This window comes from Mustela erminea, chromosome 17 (assembly GCF_009829155.1).
Source record: "Mustela erminea isolate mMusErm1 chromosome 17, mMusErm1.Pri, whole genome shotgun sequence".
In the NCBI taxonomy this organism is placed as follows: Eukaryota; Metazoa; Chordata; class Mammalia; order Carnivora; family Mustelidae; genus Mustela; species Mustela erminea.
In genome coordinates this window covers 23,877,018-23,904,969 of record NC_045630.1, presented here as the reverse complement: position 1 = coordinate 23,904,969, position 27,952 = coordinate 23,877,018, and the positions used below count along the sequence as shown (strand labels likewise).

Sequence of the window (27,952 nt, the reverse complement as noted above, 5' to 3'; positions counted from 1 at the left end):
GAGAGAGAGAGAGAAAGAGGGAGGGAAGCAGGCTCCCTGCCAAGCAGAGAGCCTGATGTGGGTCTTCATCCCAGGACTCTGAGATCATGACCTGATGGAAGGCAGAGGCTTAACTCACTGAGCCACCCAGGCCCCCAAAAACGTGGTTTTTTTTTTGTTTTTGTTTTTGTTTTTTTTTTACTAAGCACTGTTACTGCATGGTTTGGGGTATATCTCTGTTGTAGAGTGCTCTCTTGTTTGCATATACCACAAATTCTTCAGCATACTCTAGCTTGGATAGTTTCAGGTTTTTGTTGTTATAAACACTGCTGCTGTAAAGCTTTCTTGTGGGAGTCTCTTGGTGCTCATGTGAGCATTGAAGCCCTAGAAATACAGAGAGAACAGATAAATTACCTTTAAAGAAATGACAGACAAATAACCTTCAAAGAAATGACAGACAAATAACCTTCATTGAACGTGATGAGATTGAACAGTATTTTCTCTGTTGGTCATTTAGGTTTTCTCTCTTGAAATGTCTGTTCAAGATCTTTGAACAGTTTTCTCTTATTTATTGATTTTTGTAGGAGTTTTTTTTTTTTTTAATTTAAATCTAGATGCTAGTTCTCTGTTATGTGTTTTCATATGTATCATGCTGTTTGTAACTTGTCATCATTTTTCATGTTATGTTTTGATATAGGTATTCTTAAGTTTAGTAGTCAAACTTACTGATCTTTAATTTTCATGGTCTTACTTAAGCATATATAACTTAAAGTTTTATAGCTTTGATTTTTGTACTTGAGTATTTACTCCATGTGGAATAAATTTCTTATGTAAGTATGAATTATGGATTACTGTTTGTATTTTTCATTTGAATAATTCTGGCACCATTTTTTTATTGATGTGTAATTGACATACAGTATCCTGTTTCAGGTGTGCATAATAGTGAATCAGTGTTTTTATACATTATGAAATTATCTTTTTTTTTTTAACATTTTATTTATTTGACAGAGAATAAATGGAGAGGCAGGCAGAGAGAGAGAGAGGGGGAAGCAGGCTCCCTGCTGAGCAGAGAGCTTGATGCGGGACTCGATCCCAGGATGCTGAGATCATGACCTGAGGCGAAGGCAGCGGCTTAACCCACTGAGCCACCCAGGCACCCCATTATGAAATTATCTTAATGATAAGTCTAGCTACCATACAAAATTATTACAATAATTTTTACAATATTTCCTATATTGTACATCACATTCCCATGATGTACTTATTTTAGGACTGGAAGTTTGTACCTCTCAATCCCCTTTGCCTGTTTTGTCCATTCCCCCAAACCCTTCCCTCTGATAACCGACAGCTTATTTTCTATAAATCTGTTTCTGTTTTGTTTGTTCATTTATATCGTTTTTTAGATTCCACATATAAGTAAAGTCATACTGTATTTGTCTTTCTGTGTCTGATTTATTTCACTTAGCATAATACCATCTAGATCCAACAAGATAATCACAAATGGCAAGATTTCGTTCTTTTTTATGGCTGAGTAATACTGCATTGTATCATATATACCACAGCTTCTTTATCTGTTTATCTATCAGTGGGTACTCGGTTGCTTCCGAACCTTGTCTATTGTAAGTAGGGCTGCAGTGAACATAGGGGTGCATATATCTCTCTGAATTGGTGTTCTCATTTTCTTTGGGTAAATAACCCACAAACAGAATTGCTGGATCATATGGTAGTTCTGTTTTTAAATCTTTGAGAAACCTCCACAGTGCTTTCCATAGTGGCTGCATCAGTTTATAGTCCCACCAGCAGTGTATGAGCGGTGTTTCCCCAACATACTTGCCAGTGCTTGTTATTTTCTGAGGTTTTTTCTTTTTTTTTTTTTTTTTAAATATTAGCCAATCAGCAGTATGAGAGGATATCTCATTGTGGCTTTGATTTGCATTTCCCTAATAATTAGTGATGTTGAGCATCTGACACCATTTTTAAAAATTCTTTGTTAAAGTGATCTTTATTTTATTTAACCTAGAAGTCTCTTTGTGTTTCCTTGTTCTTAAAAAAGGCTATTCTAGTGGTGCCTGTATGGCTCAGTCAGTTAAGTGTATGCCTTCAGCTCAGGGAGCCCTATATTGGGCTCCCTGCTCAGTGGGGTACCTGCTTCTTCCTCTCCCCTCTGCTCCTGCTCTCTCTCCAAAAAAAAGGAAATAAAATCTTTAAAAAAGTACGATTCTAGACTTAGAGTTTTTTGTACTTGCTTTTTGTTCTTTACTCTGCTTAGGATTCCTTGAGCTTCCTGACCCTAAGAACTAACATCTTTTCAGTAATCTGAGAGAATAATCTGCCATTATCTCTCAGATACTGTTTCTACCAATCCTTTTATCATCTTCTGCATCTCTGACTAGATAAATGTTGGCCTTTTTTCTCTACATTTCATGTCTCTTTGTTTCACATTTTTAAAAAAACTTTTATGTTGCATTCTAGATAATATCTTCATTTAATCTTCATTTCACTGAGGCCTATACTTGATGTTCTCCATTTGTGAATTCTTATTTCTTATGTTTTTTCATTTCCCATTTTTTAATTTTCTTAAGCTTAAGCTTTTATTTTTATTTATTTTTTAAAAATATTCATTTGACACAGAGAGAGGAAGAGTGCAAGTAGCAGAATGGCAGGCAGAAGGAGAGGGAGATGGGGAGCCCAAAGCGGGACTTGATCCCAGGACTCTGGGATCATGACCTGAGCTGAAGGCAGATGCTTAACCAAGTGAGCCACCCAGGCGCCCCTTGTTTTCCATTTTTAAAAAAAATTGAGTCTGTTGAGTTCATATTCCTTGAAACTTTATGGGAATTCTTTGAGACCTGAGTTAAGGTGATATATTGGTCAGAGATCTCCAGAGAAACAGAACCCTTCCCCGTCCTTGCACTAATGTTCAAAACAGGCATTTTTGCTTTGGAGTCTCTTGGTGGTGGGCAAGGACCATTCTAAATGATTTTTCAGATAGGACCATTAAGATGGAAGTATGTGGAAGTATGAGGAAATTAGGGAAAATAGCATTAAATGTCAAGCAGCTCTCTTGGCAAACTGTCAGAACCTAATGTTAGAGAGGAGTTCTGTAGGGAGACTAAAAAAAGCAAGGTCAAGTATTGGGAAGCAAGTGGAGAGTTGAAGAACAAAGGTTCAGAGGATTCAGGCAGAAGGAAGCAGGAAATAAGGACTGTGGAAAGCAGGTTTGAACCATAACCCTGGAATTATGAGGGTAGAGTAGGAAACTGGATCAGGATCCTTTCTTGAAACTGAGATCATAAGGTGGAGGCTTAGTATTTCAGTATAAGGAAGGAGACTCCTTACTAGAAACTGGGGTGCATGATCATACTGGGTAAGCTTCATACTGGTTTTCTTAATACATTATTGAACCAGAGGTAGATTTGTTCCGAGAGCTTGGGGACAATGCCAGGTTAGAACATGGAGGTTCTGTTGTGGGCCAAAATCAACTTACTGTAAACATAATGGGTACTCCAGAGACAAATTTCACTGATGTGAGTAAGAAGTACTAGAACACTACGAGTTGCCTAGATTTTATTTGTTAATCTAAAGTTATCCTTACTATTTCTCCTCTCTCCTCCCTTTTTTCTTAAATTTCAGAAGCTGTATGAGCTGAATAACCTTCATGCACTTATGGCGGTGGTTTCTGGCTTACAGAGTGCCCCAATCTTCAGGTTGACTAAAACATGGGCGGTAAGTCATCTTCTTAGTTAATGAAAGGGCTAGACTTCCTGTTAGAAATAAAGATGTATTTATTTCTTCTGTAGTTCTTAGTAAGGTTAATATTAAAATAGATAAGGATCTTTAAATTAGTTTATACTCTTTTTTTTTTTTTTTTTTTTAAAGCTGGCATTTTCTTCTTTTAAGTGTTACAGTAGGCTTGTCAGGTAATTTTGGGTAAAGTATAGCTTGGTGCTTGCTTTTTGCCATTTAGTAAATCATTTTTGTAGAATCTGCATTTTCAACAACATAGCATTTCATATTTACTGATGGGAAAGTATAATTTTTCTTTTTGCATTTAATGCAGTATTTTTGCATTTAATCTTACAAAGATTAAGCTTTTAGAAAATTCAAGGAACATCTAAATTGCAACTTTTAAGGAGTATTTACTATTTAGATTTTCATTTTTTTTTTTTTTAGTAAACTTAAGAATAATGAAAAATCTCACAGCTAACATGGGATTATGCAGTGTTGCTGCACATTCTGATACATGTTAATTGTATTTGGTTCTATCACTTTAATAAGGTCGGGGTGTGAATTTTGACTTCTGCAAATCTGTGTACTTTCATATTTGAGTGACATTGTATTGGCCTTGAGCTTTAGGTATTTTTTATTTAGATTTTATATAAGTAAAATTTGAGATCCAATTAAATCTGTTCTTAATGGTATTCTTTGGTGTTAAGGAGTAATGATTTTGTTTATTATATTTTATACAAAGGGTTACTGTATTCTTGGGGTCCTGTGATAAAGAGATGACTACTAAAAACTTTTCTTTTTTAAGATTTATTTATTTGACAGTGAAGGTTGAAAATGCTGGAGTATATTAATAAGCAAGGGCATAGCATATTTGAAGAGCTCTTTACTAATAGGATAGAATTCTCAAGCTTCAGATCATTTGTGTGTGTCTTTTAGTAATAAGAATTTTTTTAAAGATTTTATTTATTTATTTATTTATTTATTTATTTGACACACAGAGAGAGAGAGATCACAAGTAGGCAGAGAGGCAGGCAGAAAGAGAGGGCGAAGCAGGCTCCCTGCTGAGCAGAGAGCCTGATGCTGGGCTTGATCCCAGGACCCTGAGATCATGACCTGAGCTGAAGGCGGGGCTTAACCCCCAAGCCACCCAGGTGCCCCAAACTTTTTTTCTAACTAAAGTGTAACCATTTTTAATTAGCCTAGTGTTGCTTTTACTTTTCATAGTATCTGAAGAGATAGATGTTTCTCATGAAAACCAGGGTGGTTTTCTTTATTGGAAAGACATTATATTGAAGAGCATCTGATCCTCTTTATATTCTGTTTGTGTTTTAGAAGCACCTGGGTGAAGGTTTTCTTACTTTAAAAGTTGTTCAGTTGTTGGTTGTCTGCCTTAGGCTCAGGTCATGATCCCGGGGTCCTGGGATCGACCCCTGCATCAGGCTCCCTGCTCAGTGGGAAGCCTGCTTCTCCCTCTCCCGCTCCCCCTGCTTGTGTTCCCTCTCTCACTGTGTCTCTGTCAAATAAATAAATAACATCTTTTTAAAAAATTCTTACTAATAAGATGACCTTACTCTCTTTTCTTAAAACTTGAATTTCATTGGTGACTGGAAATAAAAATACACAGTAATGATTTCCATCTTTGGAGTTTTAGGGTAAAGAATTATACTCTGATTTATATTGGGGCTTAGTAATGAGATACATTTCCCTCAAGTTAATTTTTACTTTCTTGAACATATTTTTGTTGTCTCTCTCATATATTTGCATGAAAAAGAATTTTTCATTCATTAACCGTTCATTATTAATCTGAATAAAATTTTTGGTGTTTATAGTAAATTTTAAAATAGTCTATACTGTACCAGCCACTGATTTCTTGGCATAAAGCAGTAAGTGGTTCAGATAAAGTCCTACTCTTATGCAGCTAACATTCTACTGAGAAAAAATAAACTGTAAAAAAGTAATGATATTTTATTTTTTTATTTTTTGTAATGATATTTTAAATAGTGATGAATGCTCTGAAGAAAAATAAAGTGGATTTAATGGGATAGAAGAGAAAATAGGGAAGTATTTTATTTAGGACAATCAACCCTTGAACAATGCAGGGATTAGGGATGCCAAACCCCCTGCACAATCAAAAATCCACATAAAACTTTTGACTCCTTCCAGACTATAGCTAGCTGTTGACTTGGAAGTCTTACCTATAACAGAGTCGATGAACATGTATTTTTTGTGTTATATGCATCATAACCTGTATTCTTACAATAAAGTAAGTTAGAGAAAAGAAAATGTTATGAAGAAAATCATAAGGAAGAGAATATGTATTTACAGTACTCCACTGTAAAAAAATTCACGTATAAGTGGACCCCCGGAGTTCAGATCCATATTGTTCAAGGGCTAATTGTATGTGGTAAGAGAGTCTCTGTTCCATGACAGTTGCCTCGAGAGCTGGAAGAACTGAGAGAACCATTTGTGTGGAAATCTGGGAGAAGAAAATTTCAAGCAGACGTGATAGCCAGTACAAAGGCCCTGATGACATTCAAAGAATAGCAGGGCAGTCAGTGTTGAGAGAATGGAGTAAGCTATGGGGTAGTTGATGGTAAGAGATGAGTGAGTCCAGAGAGGTCGCATCAAATCAAACAATGGAGATGCTGTTTACTGATATTCTGGGGGTATAGGGAAGGAGTGTGTTGGTGGTGGGGCAGGGAGGTTCTCTTCTTACACATACCAAGTTTGAGTTGGCTGATAAATATCCATGTGCAACTGTAAGGTCAGAGTCAGGTGTACAAGTTTAAGGGAGGAGTTAGGGCTAGAGGTACATTTTTTTGATCATCAGCATAATGGTATTATTTAAAACATGAGGCCAGAGGATCACCTGAATTATAAGTACAGATGAAGAGCCCTGGAAGCCTCCCAAGATTTAGATTGGAAAAATGAGGACTCAGCAAAGGAAATATTACAGTGGGAGTTTTCCACAGTCAGGTAATGAAACTGTTTTCAAGGAAGAGTGATCATGGGGAGCCTGGGTGGCTCAGTCATTAAACGTCTGCCTTCAGCTCAGGTCATTATCCCAGGGTCCTGGGATCAAGCCCCACATTAGCCTTCGTGCTCGGCTAGCCTGCTTCTCCCTCTCCTTCTGCCTGCTGCTCCCTCTTTCTCTCTCTGTCAGATAAGTAAGTAAATTCTTAAAAAAAAAAAAAAGTGATCCCCCATGTCATATGCTGCTAGTAAGTTGAATTAGGTGAGAACCTTGACATGAGCACTGGATATGGGTAGTTGAAGAGGATCGGCAACCTTGCCAAGAGTGGTTTCAGTATAGTGGTGGACCAAAAACTGATTGGATTTGAGAGAATGTGGAGAAAAATACGAGATAGCAAATAAAGAAAATGCATTTGAGGAATTTTGTTGTAAAGGGCAGGGTTGAGGTGCTGCAGAGAAATCTGACAGCTAGAGGGGGATGTAAGACCAAATTTTGTTTTGTTTTTGGCAATGAGGTCCATGATAGTATGTTTGTATGCTGATGCAGTGACCTAATAGAAAAATGGTAGGAGAGCAAGAAGTTACTCTAGCAATATCCTTAATCAGGCAGGAGGGAATTGATCTGGTTCTGGAGTGGAGCAGAAACAGTTTATCCATTTTAACAGGAGAGAAGGGAATGCATTTGGTTACACATGCAGGTAAGTTGGTAGCTGTGGTGGTGAGATTCTATAGAAATTCCTCTGATACTTGTTTCTTAAGACATGTAAAGCAGAGTCACTGATTGAGAGTGGTCGGGGAGAGGTGTTAGAGGTTTGAAGAAAGAAGAACAGATGAAAGTCATCTTATTAGAAGAGTGTGAGAATGAATTAACTAGGGAAATAGGGTGGGTTTGGTATGGTAGGCCTTATGATTGAGATTTTTGGTCATAAATTAAAGGTGAAACCAGTCAGCGAAGTCATGTATTCTCCAGTCAGGTTCAGGTGTTCAGCATTAAGTCTGGAATAGTGATGAGAATTGTATTTAACCAGTGTTGGAATTTTTCAGGGACTGTTTATTCCGTATTGGGGTCAGGGATAGCACAAGAGAGAAAGTGGGTAAATGTACAAAGTTGTTTTAGTAAGGTAAGGAATTGAAACCCAGTAAAAGAGAGAAGGAAGAGTGAAAAAGTAGCATTGGTAACTGGATTGGAAAGTCTGGTGCAGTCAGTTCTCTTTGGATTCAGGATAACCAAGGGAGTAGAGACAGAGTGGTAGAAGGTAGGATCATTGAAGGGAAGTGAAGTCAAGGAACTTAGATACCATGTAGTAAGAGTATCATCTATGTGAAAATTACAGTCACCAAAATACGGAAATCATGGTGGTTCGTGGACTCTTTCTCCAACTACTAACACCTTTAAGATACAATGAGGAACATGATTAGTATCTCTATTGATGACAGAAACATAAGTGTTATAATCTAGTGCTGTCTGTCCAGTATGGTAGCCATTAGCCACATGTGGGTATTTAGATCATTAAATTTAAAATTTAGTTCCTCATTCATACTAGCCATGTTGCCAGTACTCAGTAGTCAGGTGGCTAGTGGTCATTGTATTGGGCAGCACAGACAGAGATCATTTTCATTACAAAATTTGATCAGACAGCACTGATCTAGTGCTTGAACTTAGTAGAAGCTGGAGGATGTTGGGAGAAAATTGTGAAGAGCAAGGAGCCAGGATTGCACCCAACTCAAATCTAGGCTCATGTTACAAAAGAAGGAAAAGTGCTTAAAGAAAAGATTAAGAATGGAGCTTTTGCAGAGGATGGACCGTGAGACCCAGGAGGTCCAGTTGGAAAGGTGTAAATGGCCTAAACATCCATCAGCAGATGAATAGATATACACAATGCATACCCATAGAATGGAATATTATTTAGCATTAAAAAGGAATGGAATTCTGACACGTCACACCATGCATGAATCTTAAAGACATTACACTAAGAGAAATGAGCCAGACATAAAAGGACAGCTACTGTCTGATTCTGTATATACCAGGTACCAAGAATAGTCAGATTCATAGAGACAGAATGTAGAAGATGGTTGCTAGGGGCCCAAAGGAGAAAGAAATGGGAGTTATTGTCCAGTGGATGTGGAATTTCAGTTTGAGAAGATAAAAAGAGTTCTGACCATGCATGGTTGGTGGTGATGGTTGGTTGATAAGGTGAATGTACTTAATGCCACTAAAGTGTACACTTGAAAATGGTTAAAATGGTGAATGTTATGTATATTTTACCACAATTTAAAAAAAAAAACAGTTTATTACAGTAACTGAATATACAAACAGTATACAAAACCAGTTGTATTTGAAACAATTTGAAAATACCACTTGAAAGGACACCTTTTACAGTATCAGTAAAAGAAACACAATAGCAGGGGTGCCTGGGTGGCTCAGTGGGTTAAAGCCTGAGCTTTCGGCTCAGGTTATGATCCCGGGGTCCTGGGATCGAGCCCCGCATCGAGGCCTGCATCGGGCTCTCTGCTCAGTGGTGAGCCTGCTTCCTCCTCTCTCTCTGCCTGCTTCTCTGCCTACTTGGTGATCTCTGTCTCTCAAATAAATAAATAAAATCTTCAAAAAAAAAAAAAGTAACACAATAGCAAACAATATATGGGATAATATATGCAAGACATTTTTTCAAATAGCGATCTCAGAATAATTCACCTTTGGTTTAAATCTTGACCATGTATAGTCCATGGAACATTGCTCAGTCATCCCCAGAATGGTTGGTCCAGAGTAGACCATGACAGGTGATCTAGCTGATCAGCTTCTTCCTTACAGGTTTGTTTTTCCAAGGCTGAGGGCTGGGTTCTTTTTTCTTTGCCATGTATTTATAGTATCAGCCCTTAAATATATGTAAGATGTATATGCAGAAAACTATAAAACTTCACAGGAAGTTATTAAAGAAGAACTAAATAGATGGAACAATATCCCTTAGTCATGGATAGGAAATCTTAAAGATGCCAGTTTCCCCCAAATGTATGTAGAGATACTTGCACCTTGAATCAAAGTCCCCTTCCAGGACAAGATTGCTTATAAAATTTACATGGAAATGTAAAGGGTCAGGATAGCCAATTTATTTCTGAAGGAGAAAATGGGGTTGAAGACTTTGACACAGCCCTAATAGATAGCAAGATGTATTATTTTGATAATGTACAGGTATAGACATGTCAACCAGTGGAACAGAAGAAAGAACCCCAAAATAGATAATTGCTTTTATAGAATTCTGATATATGATAGTGATGGCATTATAAATCAGTGAGAAATGAGGGTCTGTTTGTTAATTGGAGCCAGGAAATTGATTATTAGTTTGGGGGAAAAATTAAAGTCTTTGTTAGATGAGTTAAAGCCTTACATGTGGAATGAAAAATGTGGAAGCTTTTAGAAGAGAAAAATAGCTTAATATCTCTCTGGCTTGGTATGAATAGATTCTATCTTGGAATCTGTAAAGGTGTTTCAGATAAGATACAAAAACCTCAAACAGTGAAAGAAAAGATGAAAAATTTTTACCACATTAAAGGAAGAATTCTCTTCATCAAAGGATATTTTAAAATATCCTTCATCAAAGGATATTAAAAAATATGAAAAGCAGCCCCAGAATGGGGGAAAATAATGTGAAGCAGTTGTAACTGATCAAGAATTTATATCTGGAATATATATATATATAAAGAAATCTCTTAAAAAGAAAAATAAAAAAGAAAAATAGAAAATGATAGTACTTCAGAGAAGAAGATATATATAGGGAAGCGGTGAAAATGAGTGAACTACAGCCACATGTAACATTATTGGTGGAACTTCAGTGTCAGAACATTGAATAAGTAAATCCAAAGATTAAAAATAGCATGATATTGTTCAGTCAAAAATCAAATAAAATTTAAGAGAATGATAGGCAAAATTTAGGAAGGAGATTATTGGATACTTAGAGTTAAGGGGAGTGCCTGGGTGGCTCAGTTGGGTGAGCATCTGCCTTTGGCTCAGGTTGTGATCTCGAGGTCCTGATTGAGCCCCACATGGGGTTCTCCCTACCCCTGCTTGTGCTCTCTCTCAATAAAGAAAATCTTTAAAAAAAAAAAAAAAGTCAAGGGATTTAGATATGGAAGGAGCACATATGTAGATGTGTTATTGGTGTATGGTTCTTAGGAAAATAGATGCATATGTGTTTGTTAGGAAATTTAAGAATAAATGAATTTAACAGGAAAGCCATATCAGAGACTAATGATAATTGAGTGTCATGAACAGAAGGTTATAATTAACCTGCATCCAAGGTTCAAGATAAATTATTTATGCAAATGAACACATTTGTACATATGTATAGGGATACAAATCAAGGTGATGAGAGGTGATCTGGGAATCTTATATTTTTTTATGGTGACTGACATGAATAGGGGTTCATCCATTTTCCCCAAAGTGGATTTCTTATGGTAACATGGTGTAGAGATCTGGCCAAGAACATTTTGAAGTTCCCACATTCATGCATCAGTGAACATGTGAAGAGCTTTGCCCCCTGGTTGTCATGCTCCTCGCCAGAGGAAGAGTGTAGTACCTAAAACATGCAGTTGAGAACCACTTTGTTTTCCCCTTTTTTGGTGGGAAGAGTATAGTGAAGTAAATTGTAGGGATAACATTAGTAATGTCAGAAAAAGATTTGAAAAGCAGAAAAAAAAATCAGGACTTCGTAGATAATAGCTTTGGGGGCATTGGACGAGTTTCTGAGATACCATTGCAAACACCTTATTTTAACATCTAATTAATTCTTTTGTCCATGCTTTTCCTATAGTCTTCCTGAAAGAAGGCTCTATGGTCCCACACCAGATTGAATCCTTTTAATCTGGCTATCGATTATTATGAAAATTCCAAATATAAGTTATTTTTATACGTATTTTTTTTTAGATTTTATTGATTTGGAAAAAAAAAGATTTTATTTATTTGAGAGAGAGAGCAAGAGAGAGCATGAGCAGGGGGGAGGGGCAGAGGGAGAAGGAAAAGCAGACTCCCCACTGAGCAGGGAGCTGGATGCAGGGCTTCATCCCGGGACCTTATGACCTGAGCCCAAGGCAGGTGCTTAACCAACTGAGCCAACTAGGCACTCCCTTTTTATACACACTAGACCATGTAGTTCTTTACCAGAGTTCTGTGTTTCAGATGTGGCAAAATCAGCTGCGTTTCTCCTGATTCTGTACCAGAGTTTTGGAATGATTGATTTAAGAAAAAAGGAACAGGTTTACTGTTACCCTGCTACATCACATCACCATATTTTCCATATCCAAATACTCTGTTAGGTGGGAGAAGAGGGATGGTTGGCCTTCCAGGTAACAGCAGAGATTTGTGCCTGATCTTGAAAATGCTAATCAAGTATGTTGAAGCTGGGCCAAGCAGAAGATTATGCAACTGCTGTTTTAGACTGTGGGCTATCTGTCTAAAAAATGAAAACAAAAGACTCCTTAAAATATTTTGTTTTGAAGAAGGAGGAATACTGCTCAGATATATTTCTGGTAGAGATTATCTGAAAATAATCTGCCTCTTGGAGCCCATGAAAAAATAAATTCCAATGTGAATCCCAGTTGTACTCTTTGTAATACTCTATATAAAAGAGTGTGCATTTGGCATCAGAATTGTCTTTATCTCCAGAACCAGACTGAGACACTGAAAAACAGGATGTCTTTGTGGGTGGATGACTAAGAGAGTATTAGTATGTTCTGCTTCTTGCTAATCCTGTGATCAACTTTGAATCTGTCTCCTTATCTCTAAATTAATCTTCAGATTTTCTGTTACCCTTATAGAATTAGACGAGCATTTTATAGGTGGACATATTTTGTATCCTAAAAAATAACATTTTATGACATAAAGTAGAGTTTATTACATCACAATGAAATAGGAACTTCATATATATATATATATATATTTTTTTTACATTTCTTTTTTTTTAATTTTTTATTTTTTATAAACATGTATTTTTATCCCCAGGGGTACAGGTCTGTGAATCACCAGGTTTACACACTTCATAGCACTCACCAAAGCACATACCCTCCCCAGTGTCCATAATCCCACCCCCTTCTCCCAAACCCCCTCCCCCCAGCAACCCTCAGTTTGTTTTGTGAGATTAAGAGTCACTTACGGTTTGTCTCTCTCCCAATCCCATCTTGTTTCATTGATTCTTCTCCTACCCACTTAAGCCCCCATGTTGCATCACCACTTCCTCATATCAGGGAGATCATATGATAGTTGTCTTTCTCTGCTTGACTTATTTCGCTAAGCATGATACGCTCTAGTTCCATCCATGTTGTCGCAAATGGCAAGATTTCATTTCTTTTGATGGCTGCATAGTATTCCATTGTGTATATATACCACATCTTCTTGATCCATTCATCTGTTGATGGACATCTAGGTTCTTTCCATAGTTTGGCTATTGTGGACATTGCTGCTATAAACATTCGGGTGCACGTGCCCCTTTGGATCACTACATTTGTATCTTTGGGGTAAATACCCAATAGTGCAATTGCTGGGTCATAGGGCAGTTCTATTTTCAACATTTTGAGGAACCTCCATGCTGTTTTCCAGAGTGGCTGCACCAGCTTGCATTCCCACCAACAGTGTAGGAGGGTTCCCCTTTCTCCGCATCCTCGCCAGCATCTGTCATTTCCTGACTTGTTGATTTTAGCCATTCTGACTGGTGTGAGGTGATATCTCATTGTGGTTTTGATTTGTATTTCCCTGATGCCGAGTGATATGGAGCACTTTTTCATGTGTCTGTTGGCCATCTGGATGTCTTCTTTGCAGAAATGTCTGTTCATGTCCTCTGCCCATTTCTTGATTGGATTATTTGTTCTTTGGGTGTTGAGTTTGCTAAGTTCTTTATAGATTCTGGACACTAGTCCTTTATCTGATATGTCGTTTGCAAATATCTTCTCCCATTCTGTCGGTTGTCTTTTGATTTTGTTAACTGTTTCCTTTGCTGTGCAAAAGCTTTTGATCTTGATGAAATCCCAATAGTTCATTTTTGCCCTTGCTTCCCTTGCCTTTGGCGTTGTTCCTAGGAAGATGTTGCTGCGGCTGAGGTCGAAGAGGTTGCTGCCTGTGTTCTCCTCAAGGATTTTGATGGATTCCTTTCGCACATTGAGGTCCTTCATCCATTTTGAGTCTATTTTTGTGTGTGGTGTAAGGAAATGGTCCAATTTCATTTTTCTGCATGTGGCTGTCCAATTTTCCCAGCACCATTTATTGAAGAGGCTGTCTTTTTTCCATTGGACATTCTTTCCTGCTTTGTTGAAGATTAGTTGACTGTAGAGTTGAGGGTCTATTTCTGGGCTCTCTATTCTGTTCCATTGATCTATGTGTCTGTTTTTGTGCCAGTACCATGCTGTCTTGATGATGACAGCTTTGTAATAGAGCTTGAAGTCCGGAATTGTGATGCCACCAACGTCGGCTTTCTTTTTCAATATCCCTTTGGCTATTCGAGGTCTTTTCTGGTTCCATATAAATTTTAGAATTATTTGTTCCATTTCTTTGAAAAAGATGGATGGTACTTTGATAGGAATTGCATTAAATGTGTAGATTGCTTTTAGGTAGCATAGACATTTTCACAATTATTCTTCCAATCCAGGAGCATGGAACATTTTTCCATTTCTTTGTGTCTTCCTCAATTTCTTTCATGAGTACTTTATAGTTTTCTAAGTATAGATTCTGTGCCTCTTTGGTTAGGTTTATTCCTAGGTATCTTATGGTTTTGGGTGCAATTGTAAATGGGATTGACTCCTTAATTTCTCTTTCTTCTGTCTTGCTGTTGGTGTAGAGAAATGCAACTGATTTCTGTGCGTTGATTTTATATCCTGACACTTTACTGAATTCCTGTATAAGTTCTAGCAGTTTTGGAGTGGAGTCTTTTGGGTTTTCCACATATAGTATCATATCATCTGCGAAGAGTGATAATTTGACTTCTTCTTTGCCGATTTGGATGCCTTTAATTTCCTTTTGTTGTCTGATTGCTGAGGCTAGGACCTCTAGTACTATGTTGAATAGCAGTGGTGATAACGGACATGCCTGCCGTGTTCCTGACCTTAGCGGAAAAGCTTTCAGTTTTTCTCCATTGAGAATGATATTTGCGGTTGGTTTTTTTTTCATAGATGGCTTTGATGATATTGAGGTATGTGCCCTCTATCCCTACACTTTGAAGAGTTTTGATCAGGAAGGGATGCTGTACTTTGTCAAATGCTTTTTCAGCATCTATTGAGAGTATCATATGGCTCTTGTTCTTTCTTTTATTGATGTGTTGTATCACATTGACTGATTTGCAGATGTTGAACCAACCTTGCAGCCCTGGAATAAATCCCACGTGGTCGTGGTGAATAATCCTTTTAATGTACTGTTGAATCCTATTGGCTAGTATTTTGGTGAGTATTTTCGCATCTGTGTTCATCAAGGATACTGGTCTATAGCTCTCTTTTTTGATGGGATCCTTGTCTGGTTTTGGGATCAAGGTGATGCTGGCCTCATAAAATGAGTTTGGAAGTTTTCCTTCCATTTCTATTTTTTGGAACAGTTTCAGGAGAATAGGAATTAGTTCTTCTTTAAATGTTTGGTAGAATTCCCCCGGGAAGCCGTCTGGCCCTGGGCTTTTGTTTGTTTGGAGATTTTTAATGACTGTTTCAATCTTCTTACTGGTTATGGGTCTGTTCAGGCTTTCTATTTCTTCCTGGTTCAGTTGTGGTAGTTTACATGTTTCTAGGAATGCATCCATTTCTTCCAGATTGTCAAATTTGTTGGCGTAGAGTTGCTCGTAGTATGTTCTTAAAATAGTTTGTATTTCTTTGGTGTTAGTTGTGATCTCTCCTCTTTCATTCATGATTTTATTTATTTGGGTCCTTTCTCTTTTCTTTTTGATAAGTCGGGCCAGGGGTTTATCAATTTTATTAATTCTTTCAAAGAACCAGCTCCTAGTTTCGTTGATTTTTTTCTATTGTTTTTTTGGTTTCTATTTCATTGATTTCTGCTCTGATCTTTATGATTTCTCTTCTCCTGCTGGGCTTAGGGTTTCTTTCTTGTTCTTTCTCCAGCTCCTTTAGGTGTAGGGTTAGGTTGTGTACCTGAGACCTTTCTTGTTTCTTGAGAAAGGCTTGTACCACTATATATTTTCCTCTCAGGACTGCCTTTGTTGTGTCCCACAGATTTTGAACCGTTGTATTTTCATTATCATTTGTTTCCATGATTTTTTTCAATTCTTCTTTAATTTCCCGGTTGACCCATTCATTCTTTAGAAGGATGCTGTTTAGTGTCCATGTATTTGGGTTCTTTCCAAACTTCCTTTTGTGGTTGAGTTCTAGCTTTAGAGCATTAGGAACTTCATATATTTAAAGAAAAAAATATTTTTTTCCGGAGTCTTTGAAATACTTAAAAACATACTCTCTGAATTTTTTCATTAATATTTTTAAAATACCCTTTCTTAACTCACGGATAATTAACATAACAGTTTTAACATTAAAATGTTTCAGATGTACAATATAATGACTCCACAGTTCTATACATTCCTCAGTGCTCATCAAGATAACTGTTCTCTTTTTTTTTATTTTTTTTTTCTTCTTCTTTTTTTATTTTTAAATTTTTTATTTTTTATAAACATATATTTTTATCCCCAGGGGTACAGGTCTGTGAATCACCAGGTTTACACACTTCACAGCACTCACCAAAGCACATACCCTCCCCAATGTCCATAATCACACCCCCTTCTCCCAAGGATAACTGTTCTCTTAATTCCTTCTATTTCACCCATCCATTTCCCCTCTAGCAACCCCTAGTTTGTTCTCTATATTGAAGAGTCTGGTTTTGGTTTTTTAGGGTTTTTGTTTGTTTGGTCTCTTTTTTCCTTTGTTTTTTTGTTTAGTTTCTTAAATTCCACACGTGAGTGAAATCATATGATACTTTGTCTTTCTCTTATTTGATTTATTTCACTTAGCATTATACTCTCTGGGTCCATCCATGTTGTTGCAGATGGTAAGAACTCATTTTATTTACACACACACACACACACACACACACACACACACCCCACATCTTCTTTATCCATTCATCTGTCGAGGAACTTTGGGTTGCTTTCATATTCAACTACTGTAAATAATGCTGCAATAAACATGTTTAAGGAGTGCATATATGTTTTCAAATTATTTTTTTTCATTCATTGGTTTAATGCCCAGTAGTGGAATTACTGGATCATATGATAATTTAACTGTTAATATTTTTTATGCTCTTTTTAAAATTTTTTTATTTTTTATAAACATATAATATATTTTAACCCCCGGGGTATAGGTATGTGAATCGCCAGGTTTACATACTTCACAGCACTCACCATAGAACATACCCTCCCCAATTTGACTGTTAATATTTTGAGGAACTTTCATACCATGTTCCACAGTGGCTGCACCAATTTACATTCCCACCAATAGTGCATGAGGATTCCTTTTTCTCCATATCCTTGCAAACACAAAATACCAGTAGCATCCTTGACAGAATTAGAATAGTCCTTAAATTTGTATAGAATCACAAAAGACCCCAGATAGTCAAAGCATTCTTGAAAAAGAAGAACAAAGCTGGAGGCATCACTATCCCAGATTTCAAGATATACTACAAAGCTGTAGTAATCAAAACAGTATGTTACTGGCACAAAAATAGGCAGATAGATAATGGAACAGAAGAGTCCAGAAATAAGCCTGTGTTTGTGTGGTCAATTAATTTATGACAGAGGAGGCAAGAATCTACAGTGGGAAAAAAGATAGTCTCTTCAACAACTGGTATTGGGAAAACTGGACAGCTACATGCAAAAGAATAAAATTGTACCACTTTCTTACACCATACACAAAAATAAACTCAAAATTAATTAAATGTGAGACGTGAAACCATAAAATTCCTAGAAGAAAATATAGGCAGTTATTTCTTTTGCATCAGCTATAGGAATACTTTTCTAGATAATGTCTCCTTGGCAAGGGAAACAAATACAAAATTAAATTTTTTGGACTGCACCGAAAGGTTTCTATGCATCATCAAAATAAAAAGGCAGTGTATTGAATGGGAGGATATATTTATAAATTATATATCTAAGGAGTTAATATCCAAAATACATAAAGAACTTACACAACTCAACACCAAAAAAACATCAAATTTGAAAATGGGCAGAGGACCTGAATAGACCTTTTTCCAAAGAAGACATGCAGATGACCAACATGAAAAAGGTGCTCAACATCACTATTCATTGGGGAAATGCAAATTAAAACCACAGTGAGGTATCACTTTAACACCTGTCAGAATGGCTAAAATCAAAAACACAAAAAATAACAAGTAGTTAATACTGTTTTGGGTAATTGACCTTACTTCTCTTTTATTCCCCTAGATTGACTCCATTTTCCTCAAAGGACAGTCACTGCAAATCTACCCCCATAAGCTTCCTAAAACAGTGCAGTTGATTGTTCATCAACTATGTGAAGTAGCGCTGATCAGCAGGATCAAAGAAAAAGTGTCTTGTTAAAAATCCCAAAGTGTGAATCAAGTTTTATGGTTATTGTTAGGACTAGTGAAGAAAGATTGTTACTGAAACACAAAATTCAGTATTTATCTCTTAATGATTATGGAAGAATAATCTTAATCTTTGAAGAGGCAGGGGACAGTATTAAATAAAGTATTTGGACATTTGAGCTGGATATGAATATGTAATTATTTTAACTTAGGAAAGTGATCAACAAAATCGTTCAACCATTTAAAATAGTGAAGGGTGCCTGGGTGACTCAGTTGGTTAAGCGTCTGCCTTCAGCTCCGGTTATGATCATGGGGTCCTGGGATCAAGCCCTGCATGGCATCAGGCTCCTTGCTCAGCAGGGAGCCTGCTTCTCCCTCTGTCTGCTGCTCCCCCTGCTTGTGCTCTCCTCTCTCTCTGTCAAATAAATAAATAAAATCTTAAAAAATTAAAGAATAAAATAGTGAAGATGCGAAACTAATTTACTGCTTAGTTAATGATTTTGTGTACATACAAAGGATATTATTTTTAAATAGTGGATTTGGTCCCCCGCTGCCCTTTTTTTAAGATTTACATATTTTTTTTTAGAGATGGAGAGCATGAGTGGGAAGAGCACAGGGATAGGAAGAGAAAAATCTCCAGCAGACTGCGCTGAGCACAGAGCCTGATGCAGGGCTTGATCTCATGGTGCTGAGATCATGATCTGAGCTAAAATCTAAGAGCTGGTCACTTGACTGACTGCACCACCCAGGCACCTCTGGGTTTATAATAGACATGTCTGATTTTGTTTTATTTATACACTACCAGAGTATAATTGAAGATGGTATAACTCTGAAATTTAAATTTATAGTAAAGACAGCTTCAATTATTTAATATAATAAAATGTAATTTGGGAATAACTTAGACTTTTCTGTTTATTTTTTAGTTACTAAGTCGAAAAGACAAAACTACCTTTGAAAAATTAGAATATGTAATGAGTAAAGAAGATAATTACAAAAGGCTAAGAGACTATATAAGTAGCTTAAAGATGACGCCTTGCATTCCCTATTTAGGTGAGTAATATCACTGTGTGTTCATTATGCCCGGCTGTTCTGTCTTGATTAATCAGTAATTTATATAAAATTCAAGGTACTTTAAAAATGTGTGTATATCCTTTAAAGAAATTACTGCAAGATTGTTAAGTTAAAAAAAGAAATATGTTACCTTGTTACCTGGGATGTATTTTCGTATTAAATTAGCTTTTGCCCTTAAGGTTTTTCATAGTATCATTTTTCGTAAAGATGGACCATGGGGGGGAAAAAATAAAGATGGACCATGGAAAAATAATACATTTTAGCTCTTTTCGTAATGCTTTTAAAGAATGAGAGTGTGCAGTGAAGTTTAATACCACAAAAACATTTAACATTAACTAAAGAAATTTATCAAAAGGTTTATTGAATTTATTTTCAATATCATGAATATATATATATAGTTATTATATGTATATAGTTGGCAGATCTCTTAGGGTAAATTGTGAAAAGCAGTCGTAGTGAATGTTGGTATTGTTGTTTTCCTGGGGAATAAGTTATTTTAGCTGTGAAAATTTAGCTAGGTGCTGAGACAACCAAGTATGTATTTTATATATCATTTCACTAAGAATTTATCTCCTTATGTGTATTTTACAGTGTTTATAAATTCCAGGAAGTATTTAACCAATAATATTACAAGATTATTTTCAACAAAAAAGGAATAATGCTTTGTTTTCTGTTTCAATGAAAAGTCTCAAACTGCCCATTTAAAAATGTATATGTAAATTTAAATACAGAAAATACTCTATGTGATAAGATGCTTAGCATATATTAAGATAAATTGGTTTGATCCTGTGCAGAGAGTAATCAAATCATAGAGTTGTTTCTTTCTAGTATCCTTTTGTCCTCTGTCTCCATTGTCTTCATGTAATTACTCACACTGGGTTTCACAGTAACTGTTTTTGAAAGTAATTGAAAATCCATTATTTATTTAAATGTCTCAGTGTTATCTTTGAACTCTTTATGATGCCCACAACTAGAAAACCAAGTAGAGACAGAGGCAATTGATTATACTCTGATTCAGCTGTAATAGAGCATCAGTCTTAGTTTTTCAGAGAAAAGTAGAACTCACTAGAACCATGTAGGACATGACAGGATTCCAGTGAAAATGGGCAGTGTTGTGTATTCTTTTTTTTTTTTTTTTTTTTGTAAACATGTATTTTTATCCCCAGGGGTACAGGTCTGTGAATCGCCAGGTTTACACACTTCACGGCACTCACCAAAGCACATACCCTCCCCAATGTCCATAACCCCACCCCACCTTCTCCCAACCCCCCTCCCCCCAGCAACCCTCAGTTTGTTTTGTAAGATTAAGAGTCACTTATGGTTTGTCTCCCTCCCAATCCCATCTTGTTTCATTGATTCTTCTCCTACCCACTTAAGTGTTGTGCATTCTGATTGAAGGCAGAGTATCCCAAGCATAGCATGGATAATGGCCACTACATACCAGAATACTATGCTGTTTCTTTGATCAACATTGCAGGGCTATAGTACACATGACTCTTATCAGAGAGGCTCTAAGCTAGACGTTAGGAGGGACTTTCTTCATGTGCTTCGCTTTTCACCATGGCCTTGGTTGTGCCCATTCTTGAAAATGTCATTGGCAGTAAGGAGGAAAGAAGATTTTTTAAAAATCATCAATATCTTCTTACTCTGTAAGAACATAACTTAAAGAACATTAGACTGAGAATCAGCAGCCCTCAATTCCAAAATGACTCTTCTGGACTACTAACATTTCAAGTCATTGAATTGTCTTCTTTGAGCCTTGGTTCTCTTTACCTGGAAATAGCACACGAAGGACCCGAATCATGCTCTTCTTTAGGCTGGATGGGACCATGGTGATTTCTTCTAATTCACTTACTTTATGATTTAGAAAATTAAGGTCCATAAGGTGGAAGGCATGGCTTATAGTCGTAAAACCAAGTTCTTGATTGATCTGCATTCTGAAGTCTTGATCTGTCATCTTTCCAACTGTCCCTGTTAAGTTCTCATTCCAAAATTGACTGATTCTATGATTTTGTTTCTCATTGAAATGTTTTCCTCAAATTCTGCAATTTGTACCTTTTAGAAAAGGAAATTAAGGTTCTTTTTTGTTGAAAATAAGCAAATGAATATAAATCTTGGTGCCATGATGTCTAGGTCAGGAGTTTGCTTTACATTTTTCCACAGCAGAGACTTTGGTACAGAATTTGAAGTTGTCTATGCATGTGCATACATTTTTGCCCTGCCATGCACATAGAGAGGAAAGAAAGAGAAGGGAGCAAACCACTAGTGTGACGGGATTTTAGGGGGAACTGGGAAGGTTGTTGTCTTTTAGAGAGTGTACTTACTTTCTCCCAGCTTTGGTACCAGCAACAAACACAGTGATTATTCCTGTGAGTTAAAGCTAATGAGGCAAATATTGAGGTGCAGAAGTTGATTTGGAGAAAATATTAGAACCATTATCTTGCCTGTATCTGTATCTTCAGTTTGGTCTCCAGTGATTGACTTCTCTTTTCAGTTTACTTCCATTTTCTATGTTCTCATGTTCCAGACTCTTCCTTCTCACCATTACCATGTAATTCTCCTTCACTTTATACCTAAGCTATTAAAAAGTACCCTATTCCGGGGTGCCTGGGTGGCTCAGTGGGTGTCCTGGGATCAAGCCCCGTATCGGGCTCTTTGCTCAGTGGGGAGCCTGCTTCCCCCTCTCTGCCTACTTGTGATGTCTCTATCAAATAAATAAAATCTTCCAAAAAAAAAAAAGTACCTATTCCTTTCTCTTTTTCTTGCTATGTTCCCAGTAGGGCCACCATTGATTTCCTAGTTGAAATGTTTGATAGGTATTTCTCAAGCCTCATATTAATTTTGTGAGGTTGATAGCAGATACTTACTTATTGAAATTTTCCAGTAGTAGCAACCATTCTCTTGGTTTACCTTCTACATTTCTGGCTTTTGTTATATTGACTCCTATTTCACTGTTTTTCTTCAATCTATTCTTCTGAAAGTCTCAGGCCACTGCTTTTATTTACGCTGTACTCCCTCCCTGGAGTGGTCTCATTGAGACTTCTGTAATTCACCCAGTGGCTCCCAAACCTAGCCTAGCAATTCTGGCACATCCAGCTGTCTAGCAATTACCAGTGCCTAGAAGCATTTTAGATGAGGTATTTGCACTCAAATACCGACTGAATGAGATCTCTATAGGTAACTAATTCAGCATGTTTAGGAGTGACTTCGTCATCCTTCCTCCTTCCTCTAAACCTGTCCTATCTCCTCACTTAGTCTACCAGTGAGGTGGTATGGCATTATATACCACTCCATAGCACTGAAAACCTGGGGGTTTTACTGGAATTCTCTAATTCTCATGTTGCCTAGTGAAATGAGATTGATGTTTCTAAGAGTTGTCCAAGAATTAGAAACCAAAAGTGGAAAAAACAACAAGGAACTGAAGTTAAAATAGAGAACATACTCTTTAGCATCTACATAATTTTATGTGTTGGTAGTCTCCATGTGATGTTCATCCCTTTGCTTTGTAAATAAACATCTGAGACTGTGAGATAATTGTGGAACATTTGGCAATATAAACTTTTGGTAGATGGGAAAAAGGAAAACTTAATGTTTGTTAGGTAAGTTATTATGACTAAGTTTGTTTCGATCTTGAAAATAATCCTTTTAATGTGGAGGCAGTTTGTGGTACAGCAGACCTTGAGATTAAATGTATTCCATCTTTCAAACCATACATACTTTTTCTAAGAAAATAAGAGACATTTTCAATTTATACAATTTTTTCACTGCTTGATTTAATATTTAGTCAACTGGTTTGTTTTTTCATTGCTGATCTTTAATACTGAAGTATTTTAAAGAATGAAGACTAAACAACAGCTTATGTCTTGTTAATATTTGCTTTTTTCATATTTTATTCTAATTTAAAATTAATGACTGTGGTTTTTATATTTAAGTTGTCTTGTTTTCAGAATCCTTTCCTACTCTTAGGAAACTAGGCTTAGTGCAGTTGCCCAAAGGTCAACGTTTATAAGATGCTGTTGGATAGGACAGAACTTGCCCTAAAAGGACACCTGGGTAGCTCACTCAGTTAAGCCTCTGCCTTTGGCTCAGGCCATGATCCCAGGGTCCTGGGATCGAGCCCCGCATTGGGTTCCCTACTCAGCGGGGAGAACTGCTTCTCCCTCTCCCTCTGCCTGCTGCTCCTCCTGGTTGTACACTCGCTTGCTCTCCCTCTCTCAAATAAATAAATAAATAAAATCTTAAGGGGAAAAAAAAACTTGACCTAAAGATGTTGGAAAGATGGTACTCATTATGCATACTTGTAGCTCCTATTTAACTATCCCTCCTCAGTATACAGAATTTGCATAATGCTACCCTTTATCTGTTATGTTGCAAAGGTTCTTATGGAAAGAGTGTATCAACAGAAAGAATCTATAGTTCACAGAGAAAAGGTAAAGGCAAATCATGTTTGTTGATGAGAGGGGATTCAAACTTAATGATGTTATTGCTTCGAAGCATTATGAGCAAAACCAACCATTCTTAGAGAAGCTTTAAAAAGGAGGTGGCAGTTTATATGCTGAGAAAACTCTTATTTTGATACTGCCAAATTTATCTAACTTCAATGTGGATTAAATTATAAGAAGTTAAAATATTTTCTTGGCTTTCAACTCATCATCCCTTGAAAAATTGTCTCTTCTGTTGGTTTGCATTCAAGGTAAAAATTAGTCAGCCTGGACGATATAGTGAAAAATTCTTAGAATAAGGATGCAGTATTTCTGGAGAGGAATAGTTTGGCAAATCTCAAGGAAAAAATTGTTTTATATGAGAATTATTGCTTTAAATCTGAAAATTATTAACAGCACTCATTTGTTCTTGTCATTGGATAAAAATCTTAAGGGGCTTATTGAAGAATTTCGTGTGGGATGTTTTGCTTTGCTGGAGAGAAAAATGTAGAATGTTGTGCAAAAATGAAAATTTTAGTTGTATGAAACATAAATATTCTTTCGTGTGCATATCCTAGCCTCATTTCTACTTTATTTGTGTAGTTTGAGGAAAAGACCGTAGCTTAACAAGCTTAGGATGTTTTCTGGGAAAGAAAGCAAGCAGAAATAAAACAATAGAAATAATTATTGTGGTTAATTTATTGCTTTTGCTCAAGTAGAAGCAAAGAAGGTTCTGTAAAATCTCCTACCTTTCTGTAGTACATCAGTATGTTGTTTTGATGTGTCTAGGTGTGACTCCTCTTACTCTTGTAAGATTCCCTCCCCGCATCATACACACTTAATTTTTGATTTGTTTGATTTTCATAATAGACCTTTTTTTTTTTTGAGAAAAGAAAAGCTATCCTTATAATCTTCTGTAATGTAGTGTCCCCTCCATTCTTGATTCTCAAAAGCACCATTTTATTTTGTGTTTCATTCATCTTTCTCTCCTTTGGCAATGTAAGTTCTTATCTCTTGGTTCAAGGCTTTATCTTCAGCATTTAGAACAAAAAGTATGCACTTATTTATTGGTTGAATTAATGATCCCTTCTGGGCCCTTGTCATTGTTCTAGTAATTTTATTTGTTTTAAATACAAAAGATTTATTTATGAGGCAGTTTTGTTTATCAGCTTCCTACCCACCCCAGTTTTCTTTAAGTATATGGACCGGGCAGCCAGTCTCTGCTCAGCATTATGTATGGTGCCACAAAATGAACTTTGTCCCCACCCTTATGGAATTTAACATCTCTTTAATACCAGAGGCTTAGATTGCATCATTACCTTGTGAAAAATCGCTTCTCTGTTCTTTGTCGTAGAAGTAGTACATTTCATTGCCAGGCCTTGTTAGCGGTGTCCTCTTTTGCACCTAATGAAGTGTTTAAAGAAAGCATGCCTAAACTTACAATGATTTTCTGATTTTATCTGATCCTCTTTTATTTTTCAGTGGTTTTCATCTGCCTTGATCTCTCAGTATGATACAGTTCTTTTTTTTTTTTTTTTTTAAGATTTTATTTATTTATTTGACAGATTACAAGTAGGCAAAGAGGCAGGCAGAGAGAGAGAGGAGGAAGCAGGCTCCCCGCTGAGCAGAGAGCCTGATGCGGGACTGGATCCCAGAACCCTGAGATCATGACCTGAGCTGAAGACAAAGGCCTTAACCCCCTGAGCCACCCAGGCACCCTGTGATACAGTTCTTTATTTTACTTTATTTTTTTAAATTCTTTAAAAGATTTTATTTATTTACTTGTGTCAGAGAGAGAGAGCACAAGCAGGGCAAGTGGCTGTCAGGTGGAGAGGGAGAAGCAGGCTCCCCACTGAGCAAGGAGCCCAATGTGGGACTCGATCCCAGGACTGGGATCATGACCTGAGCCGAAGGTAGACACTTAGCCGACTGAGCCATCCAGGCACCCCTATTTCATTTTAGTTATAGAAATTCTACTAACTTGTGTACAAATATTTTTCAAAAATACTAGGTTTTTATTCACATTTTTATTCAGATAATTTTTACAAAATCCAAAGCTGTCTGCAGCTCTGGGGAAATGAACGAGTTTTCCCCTTCTCCTTTGGTAGAGTTTTACTTGCTTAAATGTATAAAAGGCTCTAACACTGGGTCTCAAAAATGTATAATGGTCAAAAAATGTCACTGGCTTTTGGTATTTTAAGACTTTTATTCCCTTTTCCTTTCTTTGATTTGATTTGTAGATCCTGTACACCGTGGAGTACTTTACCTCTTTCTCACTGGATCATATATTGTATTCTGAAACAGCAATAAAGCATGTTCACTTTCTTTTGAATCCCGAGAATGAGCTCTAACCAAATGGCAGCTAGCCCCAGCTTTTTCTTCAGCCAAAATTACATCTGCATTTTCCATTACCTCACTTCCATGCTTTTTGCCCTCATTCCTTTTTATATATTTAAAATTCCTCTGACATTCTTTAATGGTAATTTTCTGAGGTTTACTTTAGATCACTTGAGAACTTGTGAAAAGGCTGGAGCTAGGGTTACATTAACTTCTTTACCCTGTTCATAGTCTTTCTTTAAGAGCTTTTGTCTTAAAAAATAAATAATGTGTAGCGGCTATACAGATCTGCATTTTAATTGTAAGCAGAATCAGAGTCGCCCAGTTCCAGCAGCTTTGCTGGTGGCATTTCTGGTTGTTGATGTTTCAGTAATTGCAGCAAAAACATTTTATAATTTTTTTGAGCAAACCTTAATGGGAAAAGAACAATAAAAATCTTAGTAACTGACATTTATTTAGTACTTAATTTTGTGTGCCCAACTCTGTCTTACATAAATTATCTAATTCTTAACAATTTTATGAGGTAAGTGATATTATCATATTTTACAAGCGAAGAAACAGAAGGGAGGTTAAACTGACTTGCTATAAAGATACGCATTATAACTATTTGCTTATAGTTCAAAGAAAGTATTAGGGCATACTATTAGTATTTGGGGAATTTGTATTGAATTTGTATTGAAATTAAAATTTTGAGTTTGTCAGTCTTTCCTGTAATCATCTATAAAATTACAACTTAATAACTATTAACCCCACTGATAAAATTAAGTCAACTTATTTTTAAATGGCTTTAGGGGATGAGGGGGAAGGGACTGGCATTGTAAGTACCATCATTCTTTTCTAACTTGGTTATCTTTCACAGACACTAACTTACTATTAAGTATATAAAAATCATATTAGTACAGGTTTATAAGTAATTTTGAACATTTTCATAATTTCAGAAGTTTTTATACACTTACTATATTATTACCAGTAGGAGTCCTAAGAAATAAACCACTAGAAGAATTGGCACTCTCAGGGCACGTGGGTGACTCAGTCGGTTAAGTGTCTGCCTTCAGCTCAGGTCATAATCCCAGGGTCCTGCGATACTGGGCTCCCCACTCAGCAGGGAGTTTGTTTCTCCCTCCCCCTGCTCATGCTTGCGCTTGCTTGCTGGCTGTCTCTGAAATAAATAAAGTTAAAAAATAAAAAAGTTATTAGCACTCTTATGTCATGACTCATAGAGTTAAGTGAGCACTAGACTGAAAATTTGCTTGTTATTCTCTACCAGGCTTGGAGACTTGAGGATAGGTTTATTTGTAGATACCTACTGAATTTTAAGGCATTGTCTAATGTTAGCATTATTCAAAATTGGAAGTTTTTAAAGTCTGTGTCAGAGATGTCAAGTTTCTTACACATTGATGGTATCTCCCATTGAGTACAGAATAGCATCTAAATCATTCTTAGGATAAGTTTCGTTTCATTTGTTAAAAATAACTGAAGGGGTGGGGAGTGGGAGGTTAGGGGAGCTTGGTGGTGGGTATTATGGAGGACATGTATTGCATGGAGCACTGGGTGTGGTGCATATGAATTCTGTTACACTGAAAAGTAAATAAATATATAAATAAACAAATAATAAAAATAACTGAATCCTTTTGTAAGCCAGTTCCAAGATTACAGTTCAGTCATATTGAAGGTAGGGCAACCATGTCTTTATTCCTAGGTAACATGCAAAGTAGCTAGCTATTGGATACAAGTGACCTATTTAATCTCTCAGAAGATCCTCATTTGACTGAAATTCCTACCATGAATATCATCCTTACCTTAGTTTTTCTTTATCTTTTCTTACAGTCTGGTTTCTACCCTAATAGCATGACATAGCTCTGTTAGGTTTGCAAATGAAGATCATGGATCAAAGTAATTTTATGTCTGAAAACTTGGG

The 27,952-nt window shown here is 36.6% G+C and overlaps 1 protein-coding gene across 3 annotated transcripts in view; it reads left to right on the top strand.

The window, feature by feature from the left end:
- Window positions 1-27,952, top strand: part of RALGPS2 (Ral GEF with PH domain and SH3 binding motif 2) — a 163,059-nt gene that overhangs the window by 67,084 nt on the left and 68,023 nt on the right. For all 3 annotated transcript variants that reach the window (XM_032317209.1, XM_032317207.1, XM_032317206.1), the window contains 2 exons: window positions 3,613-3,705; window positions 19,129-19,255. In XM_032317209.1, coding sequence (XP_032173100.1) covers window positions 3,613-3,705; window positions 19,129-19,255 — 220 coding nt within the window. The remainder of the gene's footprint in view (window positions 1-3,612; window positions 3,706-19,128; window positions 19,256-27,952) is intronic.